The 23411-nt window shown below is 41.0% G+C and overlaps 1 protein-coding gene across 1 annotated transcript in view; it reads left to right on the forward strand.

Annotated features, from left to right (window-relative positions):
• Positions 1-23411, forward strand: part of KCNMB4 (potassium calcium-activated channel subfamily M regulatory beta subunit 4) — a 63359-nt gene that overhangs the window by 13640 nt on the left and 26308 nt on the right. Inside the window, exon 2 of the mRNA XM_006933893.4 lies at positions 14783-14910. Within this exon, the coding sequence (XP_006933955.2) occupies positions 14783-14910 (128 nt within the window). The remainder of the gene's footprint in view (positions 1-14782; positions 14911-23411) is intronic.

Raw genomic sequence — 23411 nt, forward strand, 5'->3', positions numbered from 1 at the left:
TCTTCCATGTAAAGACTCTTAGAAAATAACCAAAATGGGCAGAAGTCATGGATAGTCAGTTTGCAGAAAATAAATACAAATAGTTTTAAAAATAGGGAAAAATCATTACCTCTATTTAAAAATGCAAATTCACACAAGAAGTCCCATATTTCACCTATCAGAATGTTTAATTGTACCAGATTATTTTTTATTTTTTTAAGGACATGGGAATAGGTACTCTCATAAACTGCTAGCAGAAATGCAGTTGGCACAATCGCTTTGCAACACTATAGTCATAAGTGTTCTTTGTTTTTGTTTTTGTTTTTTTAATTAAAAAAAAATTTTTTTTACATTTATTTATTTTTGAGAGACAGAGTGAGTCAAAGTGAGAGTGAGGGAGAGGCAGAGAGAGAGGGAAACACAGGGTTGGAAGCAGGCTCCAGGCTCTGAGCTGTCAGCACAGAGGCCGACGTGGGGCTCGAACCCACAGACTGTGAAATCATGACCTGAGCCAAAGTCGGGCGCTCAACCGACTGAACCACCCAGACGCCCCTGTTTTTGTTTTTTTGTTTTTTTTTTTTTTAATTTTTAAATGTTTATTCCTGATAGAGCGAGGGAGGGGGAGGGTGGAAGGAGACACCGAATCCAAGGCTGGCTCCAGGCTCTGAGCTGTCAGTACAGAGCCCAAAGTGGGGCTCTAACTCAGGAACTGTGAGATCATGACTTGAAGTCAGACACTTAACCGACTGAGCCACCCAGGCGCCCCTGTAGTCATAAGTTTTGAATGTAGACACACTTTGATTTTTTCCTGTTCTCATGTATGTGTAGATGCCTGTAAAAGGAAGTTTGTTGCTTTTTTTGGAATTGCAAAAGACTGGAAACACCTTTAATTAATAATTCTTGCATATCCATGTAGTAAAATTCAAAAAAGAATGAGATAGATCTCTATATGCAGATATGGCAGCACCAAGATATATTGTTAAATGAAAGACAAAGGGCAAAACAGAGAAGAGTGTGCTCACATTTATGTTAAAATGTAGGAAACATCGGAAGAATGTACAACTGTTAAGCATGTTTGTCTGGGGGTCAGGATCAAAGTCAGAGAAAGACATTTCAGCTTGTACCCTTTCCCAGTATTTGCATTTTTACCTTGTGTATCTATTATGCTTTTTTAAAATTAAATCTTAATCAAAATAGCAGTATGACCTTGGAAATTACTTAACATGTCTGCCTCAGTTTTTTCATCTATAAAATGAAGACTATAATAGTACCTATCTCATCAAGTTATCAGGATTAAGTAAGTTAATATGTGTGAAACATCTAGAATAGTGCTTCACACATGGTAAGCCTTTGATGAATATTTGTTATTATTATTATGAACATAGGTTTAAAAATCAAATTGTGCTATAACTTTATTAGTACGGGGTATTTCTTTATTGAGATTCCTTTGTCTCGATCCCTTTTGCAATGCAGACACAACTAAATAGTTTTAGTTTATTTTTTCTCTAATATTTATCTCCATGTTTCCCAATAGTAGGCTCTGATGTGTATATTTTAGATACTATTGACCCTATGATGGAATGTGAGGATTTAGCTTTCTTACACCGTCCCATCCCACCCTAGTTTTCTGCCCTTCATTCTTTAAATACGATTCTATCCTAATTTTTGGCTACATTAATATTGGGCATTAACATATTTTAACTGTAAATTATTGCTCATTTCTATAACTGTTTATTTTCCTTGAGCTGATAATCCTCTTCTTGTAATTTCTTACATTCCTATGACCCTTTCTCTTAATTTTCCCAAAGAATTGTAAAGCCACTTTGTACACCGTTTTTCATATGGTTATTCATAATAGGTGACCATTTAGTTACACATTTTTCTTTTTAAAGAAATTTCCTGGTATACCATTCTGGATTCCTTCAGCCTACTACTGCCCCAAATTGAACTGGTTACGCCTTAGGCCTGCTGTGTTTCTCCCATGTTGAGTACTCTGTTTCCTTGACCCAGTGTGGTCCTCTTTTCTTGGTTTATACTGTTGTTTTGGTGGATACGTCCTCAAGCAGCTTCCTGAGAAGGGATGCATGGGAAATACAACTTCTAGATTTCATGTTTTGATCAGAGTTCTGTTTCTGATGATTTAAACGCAGTCTCATTCCTTTAATCAAAACGCAGTTTGTGATTTATTTGGCAGTGTGCATAAATCAGTGTAGGTCTGTACCTTCAACTTCATTTCTTATGAGAGAAACAATTGGAAGTTCTCCTCAGAGTTATGCTCCCTGAGGCCAGATTTCTTCATCTACCCAAACTGGTCAAAGGCTTTAAATACCCACCAGCACACTGCAGAGTACTCCTGGGGGTACGTATATCCCAGTAGTAGAAAAACAGGCCTCGTAAGCAACTGTTTATTAGGACAGGTTGGGAAAGGTGATAGTATAAAAAAGAGAGGGTGCATTGGGAGTGTGAGCCATTTGCTTATGAAACTTGTTTCCCAGCACTACCTGCCTCAGCCCTGTAAACCCCACCGTTATGTTTCAGTGGGTCAAAAAGCCCAGTGTCCAGTGGATAGCATGGTAATGATGTTCCGTGTTCAGGCACCCAGATCCTACTGGCACTCAGCAGTAAGTCAGTGGTCTCTTAGAAGGAAATATTCTCCAAAGAAAGCATAGGTTTGCTTTATGTTATCAGGGCTCTTGGTGGGCTCCATGTACCCCCCAATCTGGCAGAGACCTCATAGACTGTTGGAGGCCCTGGGCCAAAGAGGTGAATTGACAGGGCTTTCTGTAGCCTGGAGCAGCTGGAGTGGGTTCTCCTGCCCTGGCTGCCACGGAAAGCTGGTGGTATTGGGGGTTACTCAGTAAAGGGGTCAGAGTAGCGATCTCAAAAGTGGATATATATGTGTCCACCAAAATATAAGGAAGTCCACCAAACATTGTGACTTATTTTTAAGGAGTGAAAGATGCAGCAGTTTGTCTTTTACTTTGGAAGGGGTATCCAGACATTCCCTAGACCACTAGCCTCCCGGAAGCATAGCTGAGGTGGCAGGTCCCGAACTTCCCAATCACTGGCACACCTGTTCTCTACCAAGGAATCTAGGGCACCATGTTCTCCCTGCTTCCAGGTCCAGTCATCAGCCTGGTATCATCAATCTATACTGTTCTGTTATGTTCTACTGCAGAGCAGAGCATAAGAACCAAAGAAAGTTGAGGTAGTGCTGAGTAGGACAATCCTGAATAAGTCTGGAAAGTCTACACCATCTCGACCAGGTAAAAGTGTAGCGGTCTCTGGTGCTCTTTGTCCACAAGAATGGAGAAAATAGCATTTGCCAGATCAGTCGCCAGAGGGTAGGTTGCAGTGGTAAGTTTATTTGCTGCAGTAAATAGACTATATCTGAAATGGCAGCTGAAATTGGGGCCACCACTGATTCATTCAGCAGTACAGCCATTCTCCAAGACTCATCTGCCTTCTTCAGGAGCCAAATAGGCAAGTTAAATAGGGACGTGGTAGGAATCCTCACTCCTGTGATCTCTGTGACTCCCTAGGGTGACAGTCTTGGCTTATCAGTTTACTATTTGGAGAAAGAACAGGTAGTTTCAGAGTTCTGTCTATGAGTAAGGGGGTCAAGGGAGGAATTTAGGACTAGAGTTAAGTATGTGTATTATATCTATACCTTTGGGATCTGTAGGAATAACCATAAGAGAGTTCATGGACTCACTGGGCCCATTGTGATACCTGGGCCAAAACTCCCTTTTCTCTCTCTTTTTTTTTTTATTTCTATCTGTCCATTTTTATTTTTTATTTTAATTTTTTTTATCATATGAAATTTATTGTCAAATTAGTTTCCATACAACACCCAGTGCTCATCCTCCCTTTTCTCTTGATGCTATGAGCCCCCATTGGGAGCACAGTCAGACTAGGGCCCTCAGGCATTAAGGTTAGCGCAGAGCTAGTCCTATAACACTCTAAATGTCTGCCCCTTCTAGACAAGCCAAAAACTAATCATTGAACTAGAGAAGACAAACGATGGTTGCCAGGTGATTGTTCAATCACTATATTGTACACCTGTGTGTTAACTACACTGGAATTAAAATCTTGAAAAATAAAATAAGTGTCTACCCTTTCCTCACTGCACGGCTACTCTGGTAAATGTCTGCATGTTCTCTGGGGAAAGGTTAGATTTTCGGTAGGTGCTACTTCAGAGGGCCTTCCCAGGGCCTTCCCAGCCTTCCCTTCATTCAAGGAACTTTTGGCCTGAGGATTGGATGAGGAGCCCTGTCTTGTGTCACAGTGACCCATTAAACTACATTTCACCAAACCTCAGGTGTTTTCGTGTATGTAGATCAAGGAGAACCTTAAAGGGTGTTCACCTTTTTAGTCCTAGGGGTCCTATGATCTGTTAGCCACTGTCAAAAATTCCTGTGGATTAAATCATTTCTATTATGCTCACAAATTCTGTGGGTCAGAGATTTAGGACACAAAGGGGACAGCTTATCTATGCTTCATGACGTCTGAGGTCCCAGTGGAATACCCAAAGGCTGGACACTGGAATCATCTGAAGGTTCATTTAGTCATATATCAGGTAGTTGATGCTGGCTATTGGGTGGGGGGTCTCGGTTCCTCTCCACACCAGCCTTATAGTGTGATCTCTCTGCACAGGGCAGTTTTGGCTTCCTCACAGAATAGTGTCTGGATTCCAAGGGCAGACATTCCCAAGAGAGAGTTACGGGCAGAAGCTATGTCACCTTTTCTGAGTTAGCCTTGGAAGTCACACAGGATCATAGACTCATCCATGTTCTAAAGAAGGAAAGATAAAGCTGTACACTGAGAAGAGTGTCAATGTCACATTGACTTATGAAATGGCTTAGGAAATGGGATACATATTGGTGCAGCCATCTTTGGAAAACTCATTCTGCCACAAGTAGGAAACATCAAGTTTTTTTTTTTTATATTTTTTAATTAACTTTATTTATTTTAAGAGAGAGAGAGAGAGAGAGAGAGAGAGAGAGAGAGAGAGAGAGAGAGAACACGCACACAAGTGGGGAAGGGGCACAGAAAAGGAGAGACAGAATCCCAAGCAGGCTCCACACTATCAGTGCAGAGCTGTATGTGGGACTCAAACTCAGAAACTGTGAGATCATGACCTGAGCCAAGATCAAGAGTCAGATGCTTAACCGACTGTGCCACCCAGGCGCCCCGGAAACATCAACTTCTTATCAACACAATCAATCCTCGTTAAAGTGGACTTAGCATGGATAGGGCTTGTTGGTCTTTTTCAAACAAATGGTGGTTGTCATATTTCATTAAATATGTATACACACATTAAAATGTGTGCACTTTACAGCATACATACAATACATAAATAATGCCATCGATGAGCATATCTGAATGCGTGCATGAAATTTAAGAAAGTTTTATTTCATTTCAGTGTTCTGTATGGTCATGAGGATGGTCATCTCAAAGATTTTAAGTTACAGTCATATGCCATTGAACACATTTTTACATGTACTGTCATGCTTGTTATAAATAATAACTGTTGAGCTTTTTCCGGGTTAAAACTTCTTGTTTTGGTTTGACTTTTTCTATTTAGACTTAACCTCTATTTTTAGTAGACACGGTATTTTTATTTTCTAACTCTAAAGATGAATGAACTATTTTCTCTTGAAAGTGGAATGTTATTTGAAACTTTTCTTGGTTTTAATAGTACCACCAACCTTAACAGTCTGCTTGAATCTGAAAGTTAAATGAATATTACTGAATTACAGAATGCAGATAGTATCAACACATGACAATAAATTTGTGGGTGGGTGGGAATACTCTGCAGGAGGTAGCAAGCAGTTTCTCATTGAAGCATTTAAGGAGAGAGAAGCAATTTTTAGTGAGTAGTAGTTCAGATAATTGGGCATTTCTCAATGCCATCCCCCATGCCCTCTATCCTCCAAGCACATTAGATGACTCAGTCTTTCTGGAACATTTATACACAAAGTCATTGCACATTCCATTTTTTCTTCTCAGAATATCACCTTCCCCACCCATTCTCTGAGAAGCAAACTCCTGTTCAACCTAAAAAACACAAATCAAAACCATCTCTTTTGCGAAGCCTCTGTCATACCCCCAAAGCCAAGATCTCCACTTCCTCTTTTGTAATCACAAAGCACTTTGTGAATAAGCTACTACTCATGCTACTACTACAAGGCACGCTCCTGGGAAGGAAGGGAAGAGACAAATAAAGGGTGAGTAATATCTCCTCTTTGCACACTGTCCTGTACTCAGCAGTCAAGAATGGCTTGTTGCTTAAATTATCAGTCCTAAAAATGTGTCATTCCAAGGGTGAAGGAGAGCTGTTAATAATACAGATTCCTGGTCTGACTGAATCAGACTCTCAGGAGGGTGGCCCTTTTTGATGAACAATCCAGGTGGTCTTTGGAACAGACTTTGACAAACACGCTGTAGGCTGGGCACCATGTTCTCTCCGAAGAACTTACTGTAGCTTCTCCTATTCTTAGTTAGCCTTGCTTTTTGTTTTCTAAGCCATTTGTTTGATCTTCAAGTTCTCCACAAGATTATTTTCATTTAGCTTTCAGGTATGGATACAGATTCTGGAGCCACCTGCCCTAGAATTTAATTTTTTTTTTTTAGCTGACATGTAATTTTGTATGTGTTTGTTAAGTTAACGTGCATTCATAAGGTGTGTGCGTATACACAATTAATGAAGTCGAGGCATATGAAACATTATGGAGTTTATAAATGGCTCAGTTACACTTTTTTTTTTTTCAACGTTTTTTATTTATTTTTGGGACAGAGAGAGACAGAGCATGAACGGGGGAGGGGCAGAGAGACAGGGAGACACAGAATCGGAAACAGGCTCCAGGCTCCGAGCCATCAGCCCAGAGCCTGACGCGGGGCTCAAGCTCACGGACCGTGAGATCGTGACCTGGCTGAAGTCGGACGCTTAACCGACTGCGCCACCCAGGCCCCCCCAGTTACACTTTTTATTCCACAGTGTTTTCCTGATTATACATTTATATTGTCCAAAGCTGTCATTCAAGTTACACATGATAGCTGACACATATATCTTACAGGATTTCAGAAAATGGGGAATTATAGGATAAAATATAATTAGACCCATGTTCCAGTAGATAATGTTTCAAGAATTCATTTTCTTTTTTTTTTTAATTAAAAAAAAATTTTTAAAGGAATCTCTCCAACGTGGGGCTCAAACTCACGACCCCAAGATCAGAAAAGTTGCATACTTTAGGGGCACCTGAGTGGCTTAGTCGGTTAAGCATCTGACTTTTGCTTAGGTCATGATCTTGTGGTTTGTGAACTCAAGCCCTGCATCCTATGTGCTTGAGCCCTGCTTTGGATGAGCCCTACTTCTCTCTCTCTCTCTCTCTCTCTCTCTCTGCCCCTTGCTCACTTTCGCCCTCTCTCTCAAAAAAAAAAAAAAAAAAAAAAAAGCTCAGTCGGTTAAGCAGCCGACTTCAGCTCAGGTCACGATCTTGTAGTCCATGAGTTTGAGGCCCGCGTCGGGCTCTGTGCTGAGAGCTCAGAGCCTGGAGCCTGTTTCGGATTCTGTGTCTCCCTCTCTCTGACCCTCCCCTGTTCATGCTCTGTCTCTCCCTGTCTCAAAAATAAATAAAACACGTTTAAAAAAAATGTAAAAAAAAAAAAAAAAAGGAAAATGTTGTAGGCTCTACTGACTGAGCCAGCCAGGAGCCCCAAGAATTCATTTTCTAATCAAGTTTACTTCAGAAATTATTTAATCAGCTAAATCCATTCTAGTATTATGTCTTTCAATACTACCCTCCCTAACCAACTGAAGTCAGTAAAGAAACTGGAAGAAAAAAAGTTTCTCCATTTCTGTTTCTTAGATAATGTCTAACATAGACTCGCTCCCCGATGTTTAAATGGATCACATGTATTGTGCAATGGTTTTTTAAATGATTCAGTAAAGGAAGAAAGTGAATTCTGCCTACTCTGCCCACATGATTGAAATGCAATCCTGAAGACACAAAAGAACACACTCAAGAGGGTACTATTAAAATATAAATCCATTGTGATAGGCTGCAAAGAATGCTATTATAAATCTTGATAAACCCTAAAATAAGATAATGGAAAAAATAAGTCATAATAAGTACATAATCAAATATTCCACATCAAATGATGATTGTATCTTCCCTTAATAAACTCACTGAAGTCTTAGCCCACTCGATTCTGTCAACTTGGTGTGTAAATGCAAAAGTCAAAAAATTTTTTTCTACCAGGTAGGCATCAAACAAATATATTTTATCACATTCTTCTTTTTGTCTTCACTTTTTAAAGAAAATGATTTCATGCAAGTTTAGGCAGCAAATGACACAGACAATAGTGAAGGTTATTTGGGTGATAATATTAGACATTGGGAAATGCTGCCTTTGCAAATGAGAAACAAAAAAGGTCAGAATTGAATGAAGAAGTTTCTCCCAGGGAATGCTCATTGTCCTCTATGACCAAAGACATCGTGTCTGTAAATTCACCTAAGTGAAATTACATCCATGGCACCAAAAACCACCCCTGGAGCCAAATGGAGAGAGGAGGGAACAGGCAAAGACTTACAATGCACTTCTCTGAGAAGATACCGGGAAAACAAAGCTTTGCCCCAGCCTGCCTTGACCCATCAGTCTTCGGGAGGGCTACACCAATTCCATTCCCAGAGAATCATTACACTGGTTCTCTGAGAGAGGGAGGCAAAAGTCAAGGCATCTTCCTTGCCCCCAAAGCAGGGAGCTCCAAAGAGAGAAAAGTGGGAAGCCCTAGAGATAGAGACATGGCGCAGTGTGGGGCAGTGGTTAAGGACACTCTGCAATCTGAATCCCAACTTTCCCATTTGCCATTGTGACTGAGGGAAAGTTTTCTTAAACCTCTGCCCTCATTTTCTTCTGTAAAACATAGGTGATTATAATATTTGCTCACTTGGATTAAAGTAGATTTGCCATGATGAGATGCTTCACATATAATCAATAAATGTTAGTCATGATGATGAAAGTGATGTTGCTGATGATATGGTGGTCTACATTATCATTTGTGCCCCTCCCCCAATGGTGAGCTATTCATGGTGGAGCTGTTATAGTGCCTGGAAACCCATTAGGTCTGAACAGTCCAGAGAGGAAAGGAGTCTCTGACTGAATTTCCAATTTTTCCCCCCCTGGAACACTGCTTTGGATTGGTATTTATTACTTACTTTAAAATTCTTAATCTATGCTGATCCACCTGAATTGAGAAGGGATCTAGGGAGAATCTGAGTTAGGCTTCACAGAAATTTTAAAAGACAAATTAATGGGAGAATCCAAGTACAAGAAAATGAACAATAATGAGTTTTAAGAACTTAAGGTTTGCGTCACTTTTTTGTTATTGTTGTTTTTGAATGATTATTTGTTTTGACAGAGAGAGAGAGAGGCAGCATGAGTGGGGGAGGGGCAGAGAGAGAGAGGAGAGAGAGAATCCCAAACAGGCTCCTTGCTAATAGCTGATGCAGGACTCGATCCTGCATGAGATCCAACCATGAGATCATGACCTGAGCTGAAATCAAGAGTCCTGAGTCAGGCTCGCTGTTGAGCATGGAGCCTGCTTAAGATTCTCACTCTCTCCCTCTGCTCTCCTACCCCCTCACAGTCTCTCTCTATATAAAAAAAGTAAAAATTTTCCTTTTAAGGCGATGTGAGCTTTAGAAGTTACTAGAGTATTATAAACTCATATTTTAATAGTTTTGGGTTTTTTTAATGTTTGTTTACTTAGAGAGAGAGAGAGAGAGAGAGAGAGAGAGAGAGAGAGAGAGAGAGAAAGCACATGCAGGGGAAGGGCAGAGAAAGAAGGAGAGAATCCTAAGCAGTCTCCATGCTGTCAGCACAGAGACCAACATGGGGCTCAAACTCATGAACCATGAGATCATGACCTAAGCTGAAACCAAGAATCAATTGCTTAACCAACTGAGTCACTTAGGCACCCCTAAGCTCATTTTTCATCTATGATACTCCTGGAAAGAATGTGATGCATGAAAAAAAAATACTTGAATTTTGATTACAGGCATTTTTCCCAATGTAAAAAAAAAAAAAAAGACTTTGCTTCTAAAAATCCACCAACACTATCTCAAAGTATCCTAAAGGCAGGATGCCTGGGTGGCCCAGTAGGTTAAGCGTCTGACTCTTGATTTCAGCTCAGGTCATGATCTCACAGTTTGTGGGATTGAGCCCCAAGATGGGTTCCTCACTGATAGCCTGGAGCCTGCCTGAACTCTCTGCCCCTTCCCCGCACATGCGTGCTCTCTCTCTCTCAAAAATAAATAAACTTATAAAAGTATCCTAAAGGCAAGGAATATTTCTTTTTTCCCATATGAAACCACAACATACCTAATACACACTCTACTCACTCACTGAAAGTTTTTATCTGACCTTTCCAGAAACATGTGGATGTGACTTCTGGTCAAATCATAGAATTGTCATTTGGTGGAGGTATTTCTTTTAAACCCATCCCGCCCCCACCCCCCCACCCCCGAAAAAAAAAAAAAAAAACCACAAAAACAAATAGCAAGGCTTCAAACTGAGTTAATTTGCAAAATTTAAAAATCTGCCTTAATTACATTTGGTGCTTGTTGTTATTCCCTAAAACGTTTAGTGAACCCCTTGTGTTGAGCGTAGCCATTGCAAAAAACGCTCCAGTGGATTTTTGTTTCACACTTCTTCCCTTCAAAGAGCACAATCAGGTGCCACCTACTCTCACTTGATACACTCACTGACCATGGTATAGAAAAAAAAATGTTTTAATAGAAGTCAAGGAAATGTCCAGCACATTGTAGGAAGTAATAAAAACATGGCAGAGGCTGCTTATGAACACTAAGCTAAGTACAGGTCTCCAAGAAAGGACCTACCACAACTGTCCATTTTGCTGGCTGGAATGGTTGGCTCAGTCAGGCTTCCCAGCCACTTCCCGAGTGCTCAGGATCTCTTCTGGGAAAAATACTGCAACAGTGTAGTCCTGTCTTCTGCTGGGTCCTATCTTGATGTACTTCCAAGAAGAGAATCATAGAAAGAAATATAGAGCTAGACATTATTTTGGAGATTTTACAGATGAGAAAAAATGAAGTCCAGAAAACAGAAGTAATTTATTCCAGTCCAAACACCCAAGAGATAGTAGGACTGGAGCCCTATCTACTGGCCTCCATGGCTTCTAAGCCTAACAGCTGCTTTGGCAGAACTCAAAATTCAGGATTTCACAGAAAGCTTTAGCTTTATATGTCACATTGTTATTTACTTACTTATTTTTAAATTTACATCCGAGTTAGTTAGCACATAGTGCAACAATGATTTCAGGAGTAGATTCCTTGATTCCCCTTACCCATTTAGCCCATCCCCCCTCCCACAAGCCCTCCAGTAACCCTCAGTTCTCCATATTTATGAGTCTCTTCTGTTTTGTCCCCCTCCCTGTTTTTATATTATTTTTGCTTCTCTTCCCTTGTGTTCATCTGTGTTTTAAAGTCCTCATGCATTGAGTGAAGTCATGTATTTGTTTTTCTCTGATTGACTACTTTCACTTAGCATAATACCCTCTAGTTCCATCCACATAGTTGCAAATGGCCAGATTTCATTGTTTTTGATTGCTGAGTAATACCCCATTGTATGTATATACCACATCTTTATCCATTCATCCCTCGATGGACATTTGGGCTCTTTCCATACTTTGGCTGTAGTTGATAGTACTGCTATAAACATTGGGGTACGTGTGCCCCTTCGAAACAGCATACCTGTATCCCTTGGATAAATACCTAGTAGTGCAATTGCTGGGTTGTAGGGTAGTTCTATTTTTATTTTTATTTTTTTAATGTTTATTCATTTGTGAGAGACAGAGAGAGACAGAGTGAGTGGGCAGGGGCAGAGAAAGAGGGAGACACAGAATCTGAAGCAGGCTCCAGGCTCTGAGCTGTCAACACAGAGCCCGACACGGTGCTCGAACCCATGAATCATGAGATCATGACCTGAGCTGAAGTTGGACACTAACTGACTGAGCCACCCAGGCGTCCCTCTATTTTTAATTTTTTGAGGAACCTCCATACTGTTTTCCAGAGTGGCTGCACCAACTTGCATTCCTACCAACAATGCAAAAGAGATCCTCTTTCTCCACATCCTCACCAACATCTGTTTTTGCCTGAGTTAATGTTAGCCATTCTCACAGGTGCGAGGTGGTATCTCAGTGTGGTTTTGATTTGTGTTTCCCTGATGATGGGTGATGATGGGTGATGTTTTCATGTGTCGGTTGGCCATCTGGATATCTTCTTTGGAGAAGTGTCTATTCATGTCTTCTGCCCATTTCTTCACTGGATTATTTGTTTTTTGGGTGTTGAGTTTGATAAGTTCTTTGTAGATTTTGGATACTAACCCTTTATCTGATACGTCGTTTGCAAATATCTTCTCTCATTCTGTTGGTTGCCTTTTAGTTTTGCTGATTGTTTCCTCTGCTGTGCAGAAGCTTTTTACTTTGATGAGGTCCCAGTAGTTCATTTTTGCTTTTGTTTCCCTTGGCTCCAGAGACGTGTTGAGTAAGAAGTTGCTATGGCCAAGTTCAAAGAGCTTTTTGCCTGCTTTCTCCTCAAGGATTTTGATGGCTTCCTGTCTTACATTTAAGTCTTTCATCCATTTTGAGTTTATTTTTGTGTATGGTATAAAAAAGTGGTCCAGGTTCATTCTTCTGCATGTCATTGTCCAGTTTTCCCAGCACCATGTGCCGAAGAGACTGTCTTTATTCCACTGGATATTCTTTCCTGCTTTGTCAAAGATTAGTTGGCCATATATTTGTGGGTCCATTTCTGGGTTCTCTATTCTGTTCCATTGATCTGAGTGTCTGTTCTTGTGCCAGTACCATACTGTCTTGATGATTACAGCTTTGTAATACCGCTTGAAATCCGTACACTGTTATTAAGAGAACACTAACTGTATGTACAGAAGGTAAATATCCAGTTATCCAATCATTAAAATAAGATTTGCATAACATGTTGTGGATTTGTTACATATAACAGAAAGTAACCAAATTTACTAAAATTTGAAAATATTTCTGTATTAGTTTAAAGAAATTTAACTACTATGAAAATAGCTTCATCATCTTGAATAAAAAAAAATCTTATATAAGTGTGTTATTATTAATTCTACCAGCATTTTTGAGATTTCACTATTACCACGCACGGCCCTAAGTGTGAAGATGCAGGGGGAAAAAAAAGAGCCCTCTTCCAACTTGCCAGCAAATTGAGGAAGCTGATAGAAAATAAACCAGTGGGATCCGGTGATTACAGCTGTGGCTGCATGGGGTATGATGCCTGTGGCAGGACAAATGAGGGGGACTTAACTGTCACGTAAGGAAGAGAAGGTTCCTCCAGACAGATGCCCCAGAGCTGCATCTTGAAAGAAGGGGACTAAAAGGAAAAGGGCATTAAAAGAAGAGAGAAGAGCATGTACCAGCCAGTAGGTGTGACAGCACGTGGAAGATCTGGGGACTGTGTGCTTCTAAATGGCTGCATCCCACAGGAGGGGGAGGGCAGATCCTGAAGAGGGTTGTACATCATACTGAAAAGTTTTTATTTTAACCAGAAAATAGTGGGAAGGTGTTGACAAGTTATATGTTGTAAATAATGTGAATCAAATTCTACTATAAAGTCACTGGTTTTGTTTTGTTTTGTTTTGTTTTTCTTCTTCTCAACATCTGAAACTTTGATAGAACATCTGGGAGTTGAATGTGATAAAATCACCAGCATCCAGCTGTAGAGCGGAAAGAAATCTCAGTTTCCTCGTCTGTAAAATAAGAGATCATTTTAGGGTTGTTGTAAGAAGCACATGGTTAAAGCCTGCTAAGTATTTATTACAGTGGCTGGCATATTGTAAACACTCGATAAGGGTAAATTTGCACTGTGATCATCATTATTATAAAAATCTGAATTGGAGGGGCATCTAGCTTGCTCAGTCAGTGGAGAGTCCAATTCTTGATTTCAGGGTCGTGAGTTTTTGTCCCATGCTGGGTGTGGAGATTACTTAAAAAAACAAAAACGAAAACAAAAACTTAAAAAAAACCCTGAATCAGAGAAAATGGATTAGAATGCTAATGGTTAATTTTAACATCTAGAGTTAAGAATAATTTTCCAAATCTGCTGATTCTGAATTGCTTAGAGTAATTGGGTCCCTTCAGAGAGAACTACTTTGTTAGAGGCAGCGCTAGGAAAAGGCATTGGTTAGCAAAATGCATTGATTATGTACTTGGGGGAGGAACTTTTCTGCTGATTTTATTGTCCAAGAGAATGTAAGAAAAGAAAACTTGAGTTTCAGCAGTTGAGAGCAGCATCTGAGGAGAGCCAAGTGCTTGATTTGGGAGTTAAAAGTGGAAGAGGAAAATACCAAGGTCCATAGATAGCAACTTGGGATAAAAATTAACTTTTTCTTTTTCTTTTTTTTTTTTTTTTTTTTTGCTTGGCAGGCCCACAGAAGAAAGAGAGTATATTATGCTTTTAATTTGCTATTACATTGTATCTAATTATTTGTAATCTATTCTCATACTGTAATTACTGAAGATTATTTTTTGCTACATTTTTGTTATTGGAATATTTTCTGTAATTGTTCCAAATTGAAAATTTGATACACGGTTTAACAATTTCACTTTGGTTGTATTAAAAATTAGGTGGATCAGAATTAGATTTACCGTGTGCATAATACCATCTCTCTATTAAAAAAAAGGACTACCTCTCAACATTTTGTAGGCTAATAGTTTTATTTTCTGTGTTCTGTTTTGTTAGTGCTCCTATATTCCTCCCTGTAAGAGAGAAAATCAGAAGAACTTGGAAAGTGTCATGAATTGGCAACAGTACTGGAAAGATGAGATTGGTTCCCAGCCATTTACTTGCTATTTTAATCAATTTCAAAGGTAAGCCGGTATTTGCATGTGCATACTAAAATGGTTTGTAGCCTTTGTAGTTTATTACAAAATAAATCGTGGATTGTGCTCACTTGACAAAATATCTGGCCTGGAGATAGTCTCAACTCTTTCTAGCATGGAGTTACGGAAGCCCCTTACTCTACAGGTGGGGAGGTAAGTGAAGAATCTGCAGGACAAAGAGAGAGAACTTGTGTCATGGCGCTACCCTCTGGATACCCTCAGAACGCGCTTTCAGATTGGAACACTAGATACTAGTGGTATTTCCTGAGAATTACAGATTAATGCACATCAACTGAACCACATGTGGATTTGCGAGCATTTGGGGGCGCATCAAATCTTACCTTTCCTTTTCCTTTCTATTCCGATGAAGTATCACGAAAATGAGTTCACACCGTGAAAACTTACTTGACTTAGAGACAACTCACATGATGCCATATGACCACAGATCGCTGGACTAGAACACTATGGTACCCACCCCGATTAATCATACTAATTTATTCATTAAACATTGAATGTTCACAACTCCTTGCAGTACTCTCCTCTTAGATGTTCCACAGTTACATTAAGCTTTCTTTTCCTCCCAGAGTCCCTCTTAGTGAAGGGCACTCCCATCGACTTGTTTACTTAGTCCTGAGAACGGTGAGTAATTCCTAATTTGCATTTCTCTTTTACACACTATAACTTTTATTTGCCGTCATGCACAGTGACTCTTGTCTGCCTTCCCTCTGCCACTGTCTTACTTCAGGTCCACATGATTTCTCGGCTCCAACAACACAAAAGTCTTTTAACCAGTCCTTCCACCTCCCACCTGCCCCCACTCCAAGCCCATTCCTCATGCTGCTGCCAAGGCAATTTTTCTAAAACGTGAATTTAATCCGGTTACTCCTCATGGTTTTCAAAGTAAAGTCCGAACATCTTGGCATGGCACATGCATCAGGTACCTATGGTTGCATAACAAACCACCCAAAATCTAGTGGCTCCCTACCACAATGACTTACTGTTTCTTACAATTCTGTGGGTTGGCTGGGAGGTTCACGTGCAGTCAGATGATGGCTGGAATAGCTGCGTGGGCCAAGATGGCCTCGCAGGCCCAGCACTTGGTACCGGTGTGGCTGAAGTGCCTCACTTCTCTTCCACTGGCTTCTCATCCTTCAGTAGGTTAGGTCGCCTTCCTTACACTATGGTAGCTTCAGGGCAGCATTTCAAGAGAGCCAGGCCCCGGCTCTGGAACTTACAGAGCATCACTTCTGACACATTCTATTGGTCAAAGCAAGTATGAGGCCAGCCAGATTCATGAGGTGTGAAAATCAACTCTGCTTCTTGAAAGAAGCTGCAAAGATTTTGTGGCCATATTTAATCCACCACAGCATAGGCTCCTCAAGTTCTTGCCCCAGAGTACCATCTTTCCAGCCTCATCTTTATGCCACTCTGAACTATGTGCAGTTCCCAGAATATCTTATGTGTTTATATCCATGTCTCTTTATTTGTTTCTCCTGCTTCCCGACTGCCTTGATGAAGACCCCTTTTCTGAGCTGTTTTCCGTGATCTCCAAGTTTGGTTTAGTTGTATATACTTAGGATGCCATCTACTGCATGCAGACAGAAAACGGACTCAAAGTATCATAAACAATTGGGAAATTTATTATTGCATACATTAAGAAATGCACAGGTAGATCAACATTAGGGTTGTTTGATGCGGTAACCTAACAGTGGCCTCAAGAACCCAGGTCCTTTCTGGATCTCAGATCCACTCATGTTTACGATATGCAGGCATAGCAGTGTCCAAAGGCCAAAAGAAGACTATCTCTTTTGGTATGTTTTTCTTGGAATTAGGAAAGCTTTTCTCAATTTCCCATAGCCGACCTCCCCTTAGGTATCCTTGTTTAGAATGAGTTCTCTTGCCTACTCATAAACCAGTCACAAGAAAGAACAATCAGAATGTACCACTGAGTTGGGGACCGGGCAATATCTCCCAAGCTGGATGGAGAAAGGGTGCATGCCTGAGCAGACAGGAATGAAGAAGAAGGGACGGTATGTTGTGGAGCAGCCAAAAGTGCCAGTTACAAGGTGTGTTTTCCATGTTCTGTTTACACAGCTCTATCCTGGGGTTTGCAACCCTCATTTCACATGACTATGTCAGAGGAGCTTAGAAAAAAAAAAAAAAAAAAAAGGCACCACAAACCAATGAAATTAGAATATCTGGTGGTTGAACCTAGGCATTAGCATTTTAGAAAAATTGACTTTAGGGATTCTAATATACCACTAGATTGAGAGCCACTACATTATCCTTTCACTTTTCACTCTCTACTGGAATCGTCTATATACCCGTCTTCCCCATGAGACTGTATACTGGTTAATGGTGTAGCACATCCGCTTTGGCTTTATATCCCCGGGACTTAGCGCAATGCCTGGCTCTCAGTTAATAAAAGTTTGGTGAATTAATGAATGAATGAATGCAATGTGCCAGATTAATAAGGAGGAATTTTGGGGGGAGAAACTGGTTCTTATGCAAATAGAAATTTGATTTCATCAGCTAGAAATGAAAGCGGGGACGACCTTGATGATGGGATGGCTACACTAAAGAAACCAAGGCTTGACAATATAGATACATAAGGCGTGTAGGTTATATAATAAGTAGTGGTGAGCAGTTCTAACAAACGGGGTTTAAGTCCCGTGTCAGGCTCTGCGCTGAGAGTGCTTGGGATCCTCTCTCTTCCTCTTTCTCTCTGCTCCTCCCTTGCTCACCCTCCCTCAAAAGAAATAAAAACTTAAAAAAATAAGGAGTGGTGAATTTGTAAGGTGGACAGGTAGCTTGAAGTTAGATTTCTAAAGGGTCATAAATGCCATACTAAGGAGGTCGTCTGTTATATGGGCAATGACAATTTGTGACGTTTTTTTTTTTTTCTTTTTTTAATCAGAGATTGACTTGAGTGGATATCTGATTTAGAAAGTAACCTGATTTAGAAAGTTGAAAGAAAGAAAGAAAGAAAGAAAGAAAGAAAGAAAGAAAGAAAGAAAGAAAGAAAGAAAAAGAAACCAGTTTGAGTGTTGAATGTGTATCGGAGGAGAATGATGGAGAGTTAAAGGCAGAGTGCTCTAACTCAGAGACAGGCAGGGGGTTGGGGAAGTAAAGAGAATAGTGAATGAAAAAAAATAACTTTTATGAGTGGCTACTGCGTGCCAGCCATTGTGAATAGCATTGCGTTTACCTCACCAAATTTCTTGTAATAGTTCTAAGTACTAGCTCCATTTAACATATGAGGGAACTAGGACTTAAAGAAGTTAAGTAACTTGTCCGATGTACACAGCTATTAAGTGAAAAAAAAAACCCAAAAAACTGGAATCCAGTTCGTCTGATTTCCAAAGCTCCTCCTATTATCTTTCTGCTGGTCCTCATGAAGATTCTGGAGGGCCCAGATAAGGGCAGTGGACGTGGAAACAGCTCACAGAAGGGTACATCAGGAAGATGTGTGATGGTTACAAGCAATAGAACCTAATGTAAGTGCTGAGGAACAGGAAGGTGTCACATTTGCCTGGGTGTGAGAAAGGACAGTCCAGCTTTGTGCTGAATTTGAGGGACTCATATATCCAGAAGGTGCTTGAAAGAGTTAGAAATGCAGACTTTTAGTTCAGGAGTAGGAGGTCAGAGCCAGTGTTAGGTTTGGGAGTCACTGGCACAAAAGCTATCAGTGGAAGCCAAGAGAGAGAATGCACATAATAGGGGCACATAGAGAAGAGGAAGGTTGACAGTCTTGAGATTATCTACACTGAAGCTGTAGGGAGAAGGAAGGTGGAGGCAATGGCCAGATGGTGAGAGGAGAGTCAAAAGAGCACAGTGTCTTGGAAGAGGTAATCAAAAAGGACTACTGAGTGGAGCACCTGGTTGGTTAGGCAGTTGACTTTGGCCCGGGTCATGATCTCACAGTTCGTGAGTTTGAGCCTCATGTAGTTTGAGCCTCATGTCGGGCTCTGTGCTGACAGTTTGGAGCCTGCTTCAGATTCTTGTCTCCCTTTCTCTCTCTCTTTGACGCGCAGTCCCTCTCTCTCTCTCTCTCTTCCTCTCTCCCTCTCTCAAAAATAAACATTTCCAAAAAAAAGGACTACTGAGAACTCACTGTTTTTGGCAATCACAAGTCTGTTGGGGGGGCACCTGGCTGGCTCAGTCAGTTAAGCGTCGAGTTTGGCTCAGGTCATGATCTCGCGGTTCGTGGGTTCGAGCCCCGCATTGGGCTCTGTGCTGACAGCTCAGAGCCTGGAGCCTGTCTCAGATTCTGTGTCTCCCTCTCTCTCTCTCTGCCCCTCCCCTGCTCACACTCTGTCTCAAAAATAAATAAACATTAAAAAAAAAATTTTTTTTTTAAGTCTGTTGGCGATCTTTGTGAAAATAGTTTAGGTGCCGTTTCAGAGCACCAGGTTAGACATCATTTTATATTGGCCTAAGGGAAGAATGTGAAGGCATTAATAAGTGCACAGTCCTCTTTCTAGAAGTTTGCCATGTCTGTACAAAGAGTTTGGGGAGGAAGTGATTCAAGGGAAGCAGGAATGGATTCAGAGAAATGAGACTGCTATAGACTAAAACTGAGAAAGAGACGCTGTCCTGTTGAACATAGCAATGAGGCGAAAGTGGAACACACCCTGAAGAAAATGAGACAGGATGAAATAGAAAAGATTAAGGGAGTAGTGGTATTTTTTTCTGTGAGGTTGAGGCCCTGTAACAGAGAATAGGCACCAGCAGTCAAGATGGTTTGATTCTGAACCCACTACTGAATGAATCAAGTGATCCTTTAAGCTTCCTGCCCTGGCTGAGGAAGTAGTCTCAGAGGTCAGGAGCTTGTGCCTGAAGTTGGAGGTGGGCAGGGGTGGCCCCCTCCCATGGCTGTCTTGAGCAGCTGGTGGTTGTCTTAACAAACTTCCCTTCTCAGGCATTTCTAAATTTTTTTTTAAAGTTTATTTATTTTGAGAGAGAGAGAGAGAGCGAGCAGGGGAGGGGTAGAGAGAGAGGGAGAGAGAGAGAATCCCAAGCAGGCTCTGCACTATCAGCATGGAGCCCGATGTGGCTTGAACCCATGAAGCAGGGAGATCATGACCCGAGCCGAAACCAAGAGTTGGGTTCTTAACCGACTGAGCCACCCAGGTGCCCCTCCTCTCAGGCATCTCTAAAGGCTGCCTCCCCCGAACACAGTTGCCTCCTGTGGGCATGAATTCTGAATATCTTCAAGTCCCCACCAGGAAGGACTATCTTCCGGAATGTTGAGAACTACCCGAGGGACCCAGCTTTACATCCTATGCTAACTGTTAACTTGAGCAACAGGAAACGTTAGCCCTTCATACCTCCTCTGGAACGGTACCCATTCCCTATCCTCGCCTCCCTGTCCCATTCCCAAGCTGTCAGGGTGTAGATAGAAGTGGGGGCAGTCTATCACAACCCAGAAGCACTCGAGACATGATTTTAAACGACTCTGGGAAATCAGAAGTTGGGAGTTTGGCTCTTGCACCACGACATATGCAAGAGGAAACGAGCGATGGTTGGAGGTGTGAAAATGGCAGCTCCCCGGTGCCGTCTACTCTCAGTACACTTTTTACTACTGCTCAACATGAAATAAAAATAGATTTACTGTAGAGACTCCCAGATGCTGTCGATAAGATGAACTTTATATTTAAAGTAACCTTTAGATTTCGCTCAAATGCAGGAAATTAGGGAGAATAGTTACCAAGAAGTTTCCATTTTTAAGAAAAGGATGGTACAGTATTTTAAAAATCGAAGACAAAGATGATTGGAGTCTCAGCTTTCACTGTTTGTCTTAATTAGGAGAGTTCCACTCAGGAGTAGAATCTGCAGTGGCCAGAGCAGCCACCAGGAACCCTGCCTGTAATGGGAGGCCAGGCCCAGGCTCACCTCTCTTCTTCCCCCCAGGAAGGAGGCCATAGAGGCGCTTGGGGGATGGCACTGGCTGCTTCCATTCATGGTCTTCCCATATAATCTTTCAGCCCATTGCTTCCCTCAGTCTTGGGGCTCATGATCTCATTCCAATGTGTGGATTTTCTTTTTACACCATTTTTACATAGATAAGGTCACATTTACCCTGCTTATACCTTTTTTTTGGACTCTCAGTCTTTCCCTGGTTTATCCTTTCTCAGGGGAACCCAACTCACGCCCTCTTACCGAGTATGCTTTGAAATCCTCATTCCATTGACTGGAAACTTCTCTGCAGTCCCAGTCTTGCCATAGAATTCTCTTACTTCATCTTTGCTTGATTGGCTTCACGTTGAAGAGAGCCTGTCCTTGGAAAACCGTTACTCTTTCCTCAGTTTCCTCTGGGTCAAAGGGCCAGGAGGAGTGATCGGTCTTTATTTTTTGAACTTTTCCTTTTAGGGGGAGCAGAATGGTTTCTTTTTCTTGCCAGTTTACTTTTTGATATTTTACTTTACCCTCCTAAGCGGATAGTATTTACAGAGTGCACAGAGGAGGCACACACACACACACACACACACACACACACACACACACACATCAAACCCGTCCAGCCACACCACCTCAAAGTCTTGAATTCATTCTCTTGGTTCAGGCCCTCACTCTTTCTCATCCGGATTGGTGAAGTGATCCTCAACTATCCTTTCAGCTCTTGGCCTTTCTCACATCCTCACCCACACTTCACAAAGTTTTGTTTTGCTTTATTTAAACCTCTGTTGGCTCTTGTCATAATTCTCGATTATATTTGTCTGCCTTCTTATTGTCATAGGATAAAGATTGTGCCCTCCCCATTACAGCTTCAACTTCTGCTATTTAATTATATGCCAGTTGTGGGGAAACAAAAACAGAACAGCAAGGGGAAGAAAAGCCAGCCACGAGCCATACCTTCATGGAGCTTAGAGTCTGTGGCCACAGCATCAGACAGATAATGACAAAGTAGGGTAGATGCTCCAAAGGAAAAGTGAAGGTGCTACTGTGAGATATTGTCACAAGGTGGGGAGTTTCCGAGGCCTGTACGAGTAAACCATAGCTAGGTGGAGACCAGCGGATGTTCAAGAGTTAGCTAGGTAAAAGTGGGGGGAACACTATTTCAGAATGAGACACCACCATTTGTAAAGGTTCTGAGGCAAGAAAGGGTTGGTGAGTTTTAGGAACTGAAAGCCATCATGGCAGGGAGGCTATGAGTGAGAGGGAGCGTGGTGAGTGTTGACACTGGAGAGAGAGTAGACAGAGTTTAGGTTTCTCTTAAATGCAGTGAGTAGCCAGTGATGGGTTTGGAGGGAAGTGGTGATGTGATCTGATTTAAATGTTCCCACTTCTATTCAGCTGCTCCATTTACCTCAGAGAACTTTTTGTTTCCCATGCACGCTAATGCCTCTGCCCCAGTCCCTTCCCTCTTCCCTCACCTGGGGACACCTTCATCATTTTTTCCATTTCTAGGATTCAGCAGAGCGCAGCTATGTGAAAGGAACCCTGGACTTAGCCACTTCCTAGTGTGTGTGGTCTTGACTATGTTACTTTAACCTATCTGTGCCTCACTTCCCTTTGTAGAAGGAGGAAATAATAAAGTTACTGTGAGGTTAGTAATGAAAGGCCATGGGCCTTTCCTGTAAGAGCATTTGCTATTATTATTTTCACTGCTATAAATAAGATTTTCCTCAAATATCACTGTGTAACCTTCTCTTACCTTTTCGAGTCTAATTAATTACTTCTTCTTCTGTGCTTCCACACCACTATGGTGGCTTTTATCGCACTGTTATGGACTTAGTTGAATATATGCCTTTCTCCCTCTATAGATTACTAATCCCTTAAGGACAGCCATGATGTGGCATCAGGCATCTGGGTTTACATTTCTCCTCTACCAGTTATTAACTGTGTGACCTTGGGTAAATTGTACAACTTTTTGATCTTGGTTTCCTTATCTATAAAGTGAGGACAACATTATCCATCTGAAGGATTTTGGGGGGGTCAAAGTCATGTCTGCACAACAGTGAGTACTTAGTAAATGTATGTGTTTCTTTTTCCTTGCCCTGCAAATTTCTAACTACCAGGGTAGAAGCAACTATTCAGTGAGTTGTCTGGTTATTCACTGCATTCAGCTGTGAGGCATGGAATGAGTAAACAATAAGGATTTTATTAATGAGTAAAGCAGTATAGAACACACACACAAAACAACTCACAAGAAGAGATTTTATTGTTAAATAAAATAAATATCTCAAACTTCTGATACTGGACAGATAGATCCTAATTTTTAAGAGATCATTGAAAGTATGTTCGTCCTATAGTATACATGTTTAAATTAAGTTTACCCTTAGCATTTTAGAGGAAGATGGACATTATGGCCTGACCTGAAATTGAGGAGAGTGCTCTTTAGAACACAGTTTGAAAGCCATTAATATAGAAGATTAAAAGCAACCAATTAGACTAGGACTGCTCACTTACTTAGGGCTTAGTGTTCTTATCTATAAAATTTGATAGACTGATAGATTATTTTTTTTTTTTTTTTAAAAATTTTTTTT

The sequence above is a fragment of the Felis catus genome, chromosome B4 (genome assembly GCF_018350175.1).
Source record: "Felis catus isolate Fca126 chromosome B4, F.catus_Fca126_mat1.0, whole genome shotgun sequence".
Classification (NCBI taxonomy): domain Eukaryota; kingdom Metazoa; phylum Chordata; class Mammalia; order Carnivora; family Felidae; genus Felis; species Felis catus.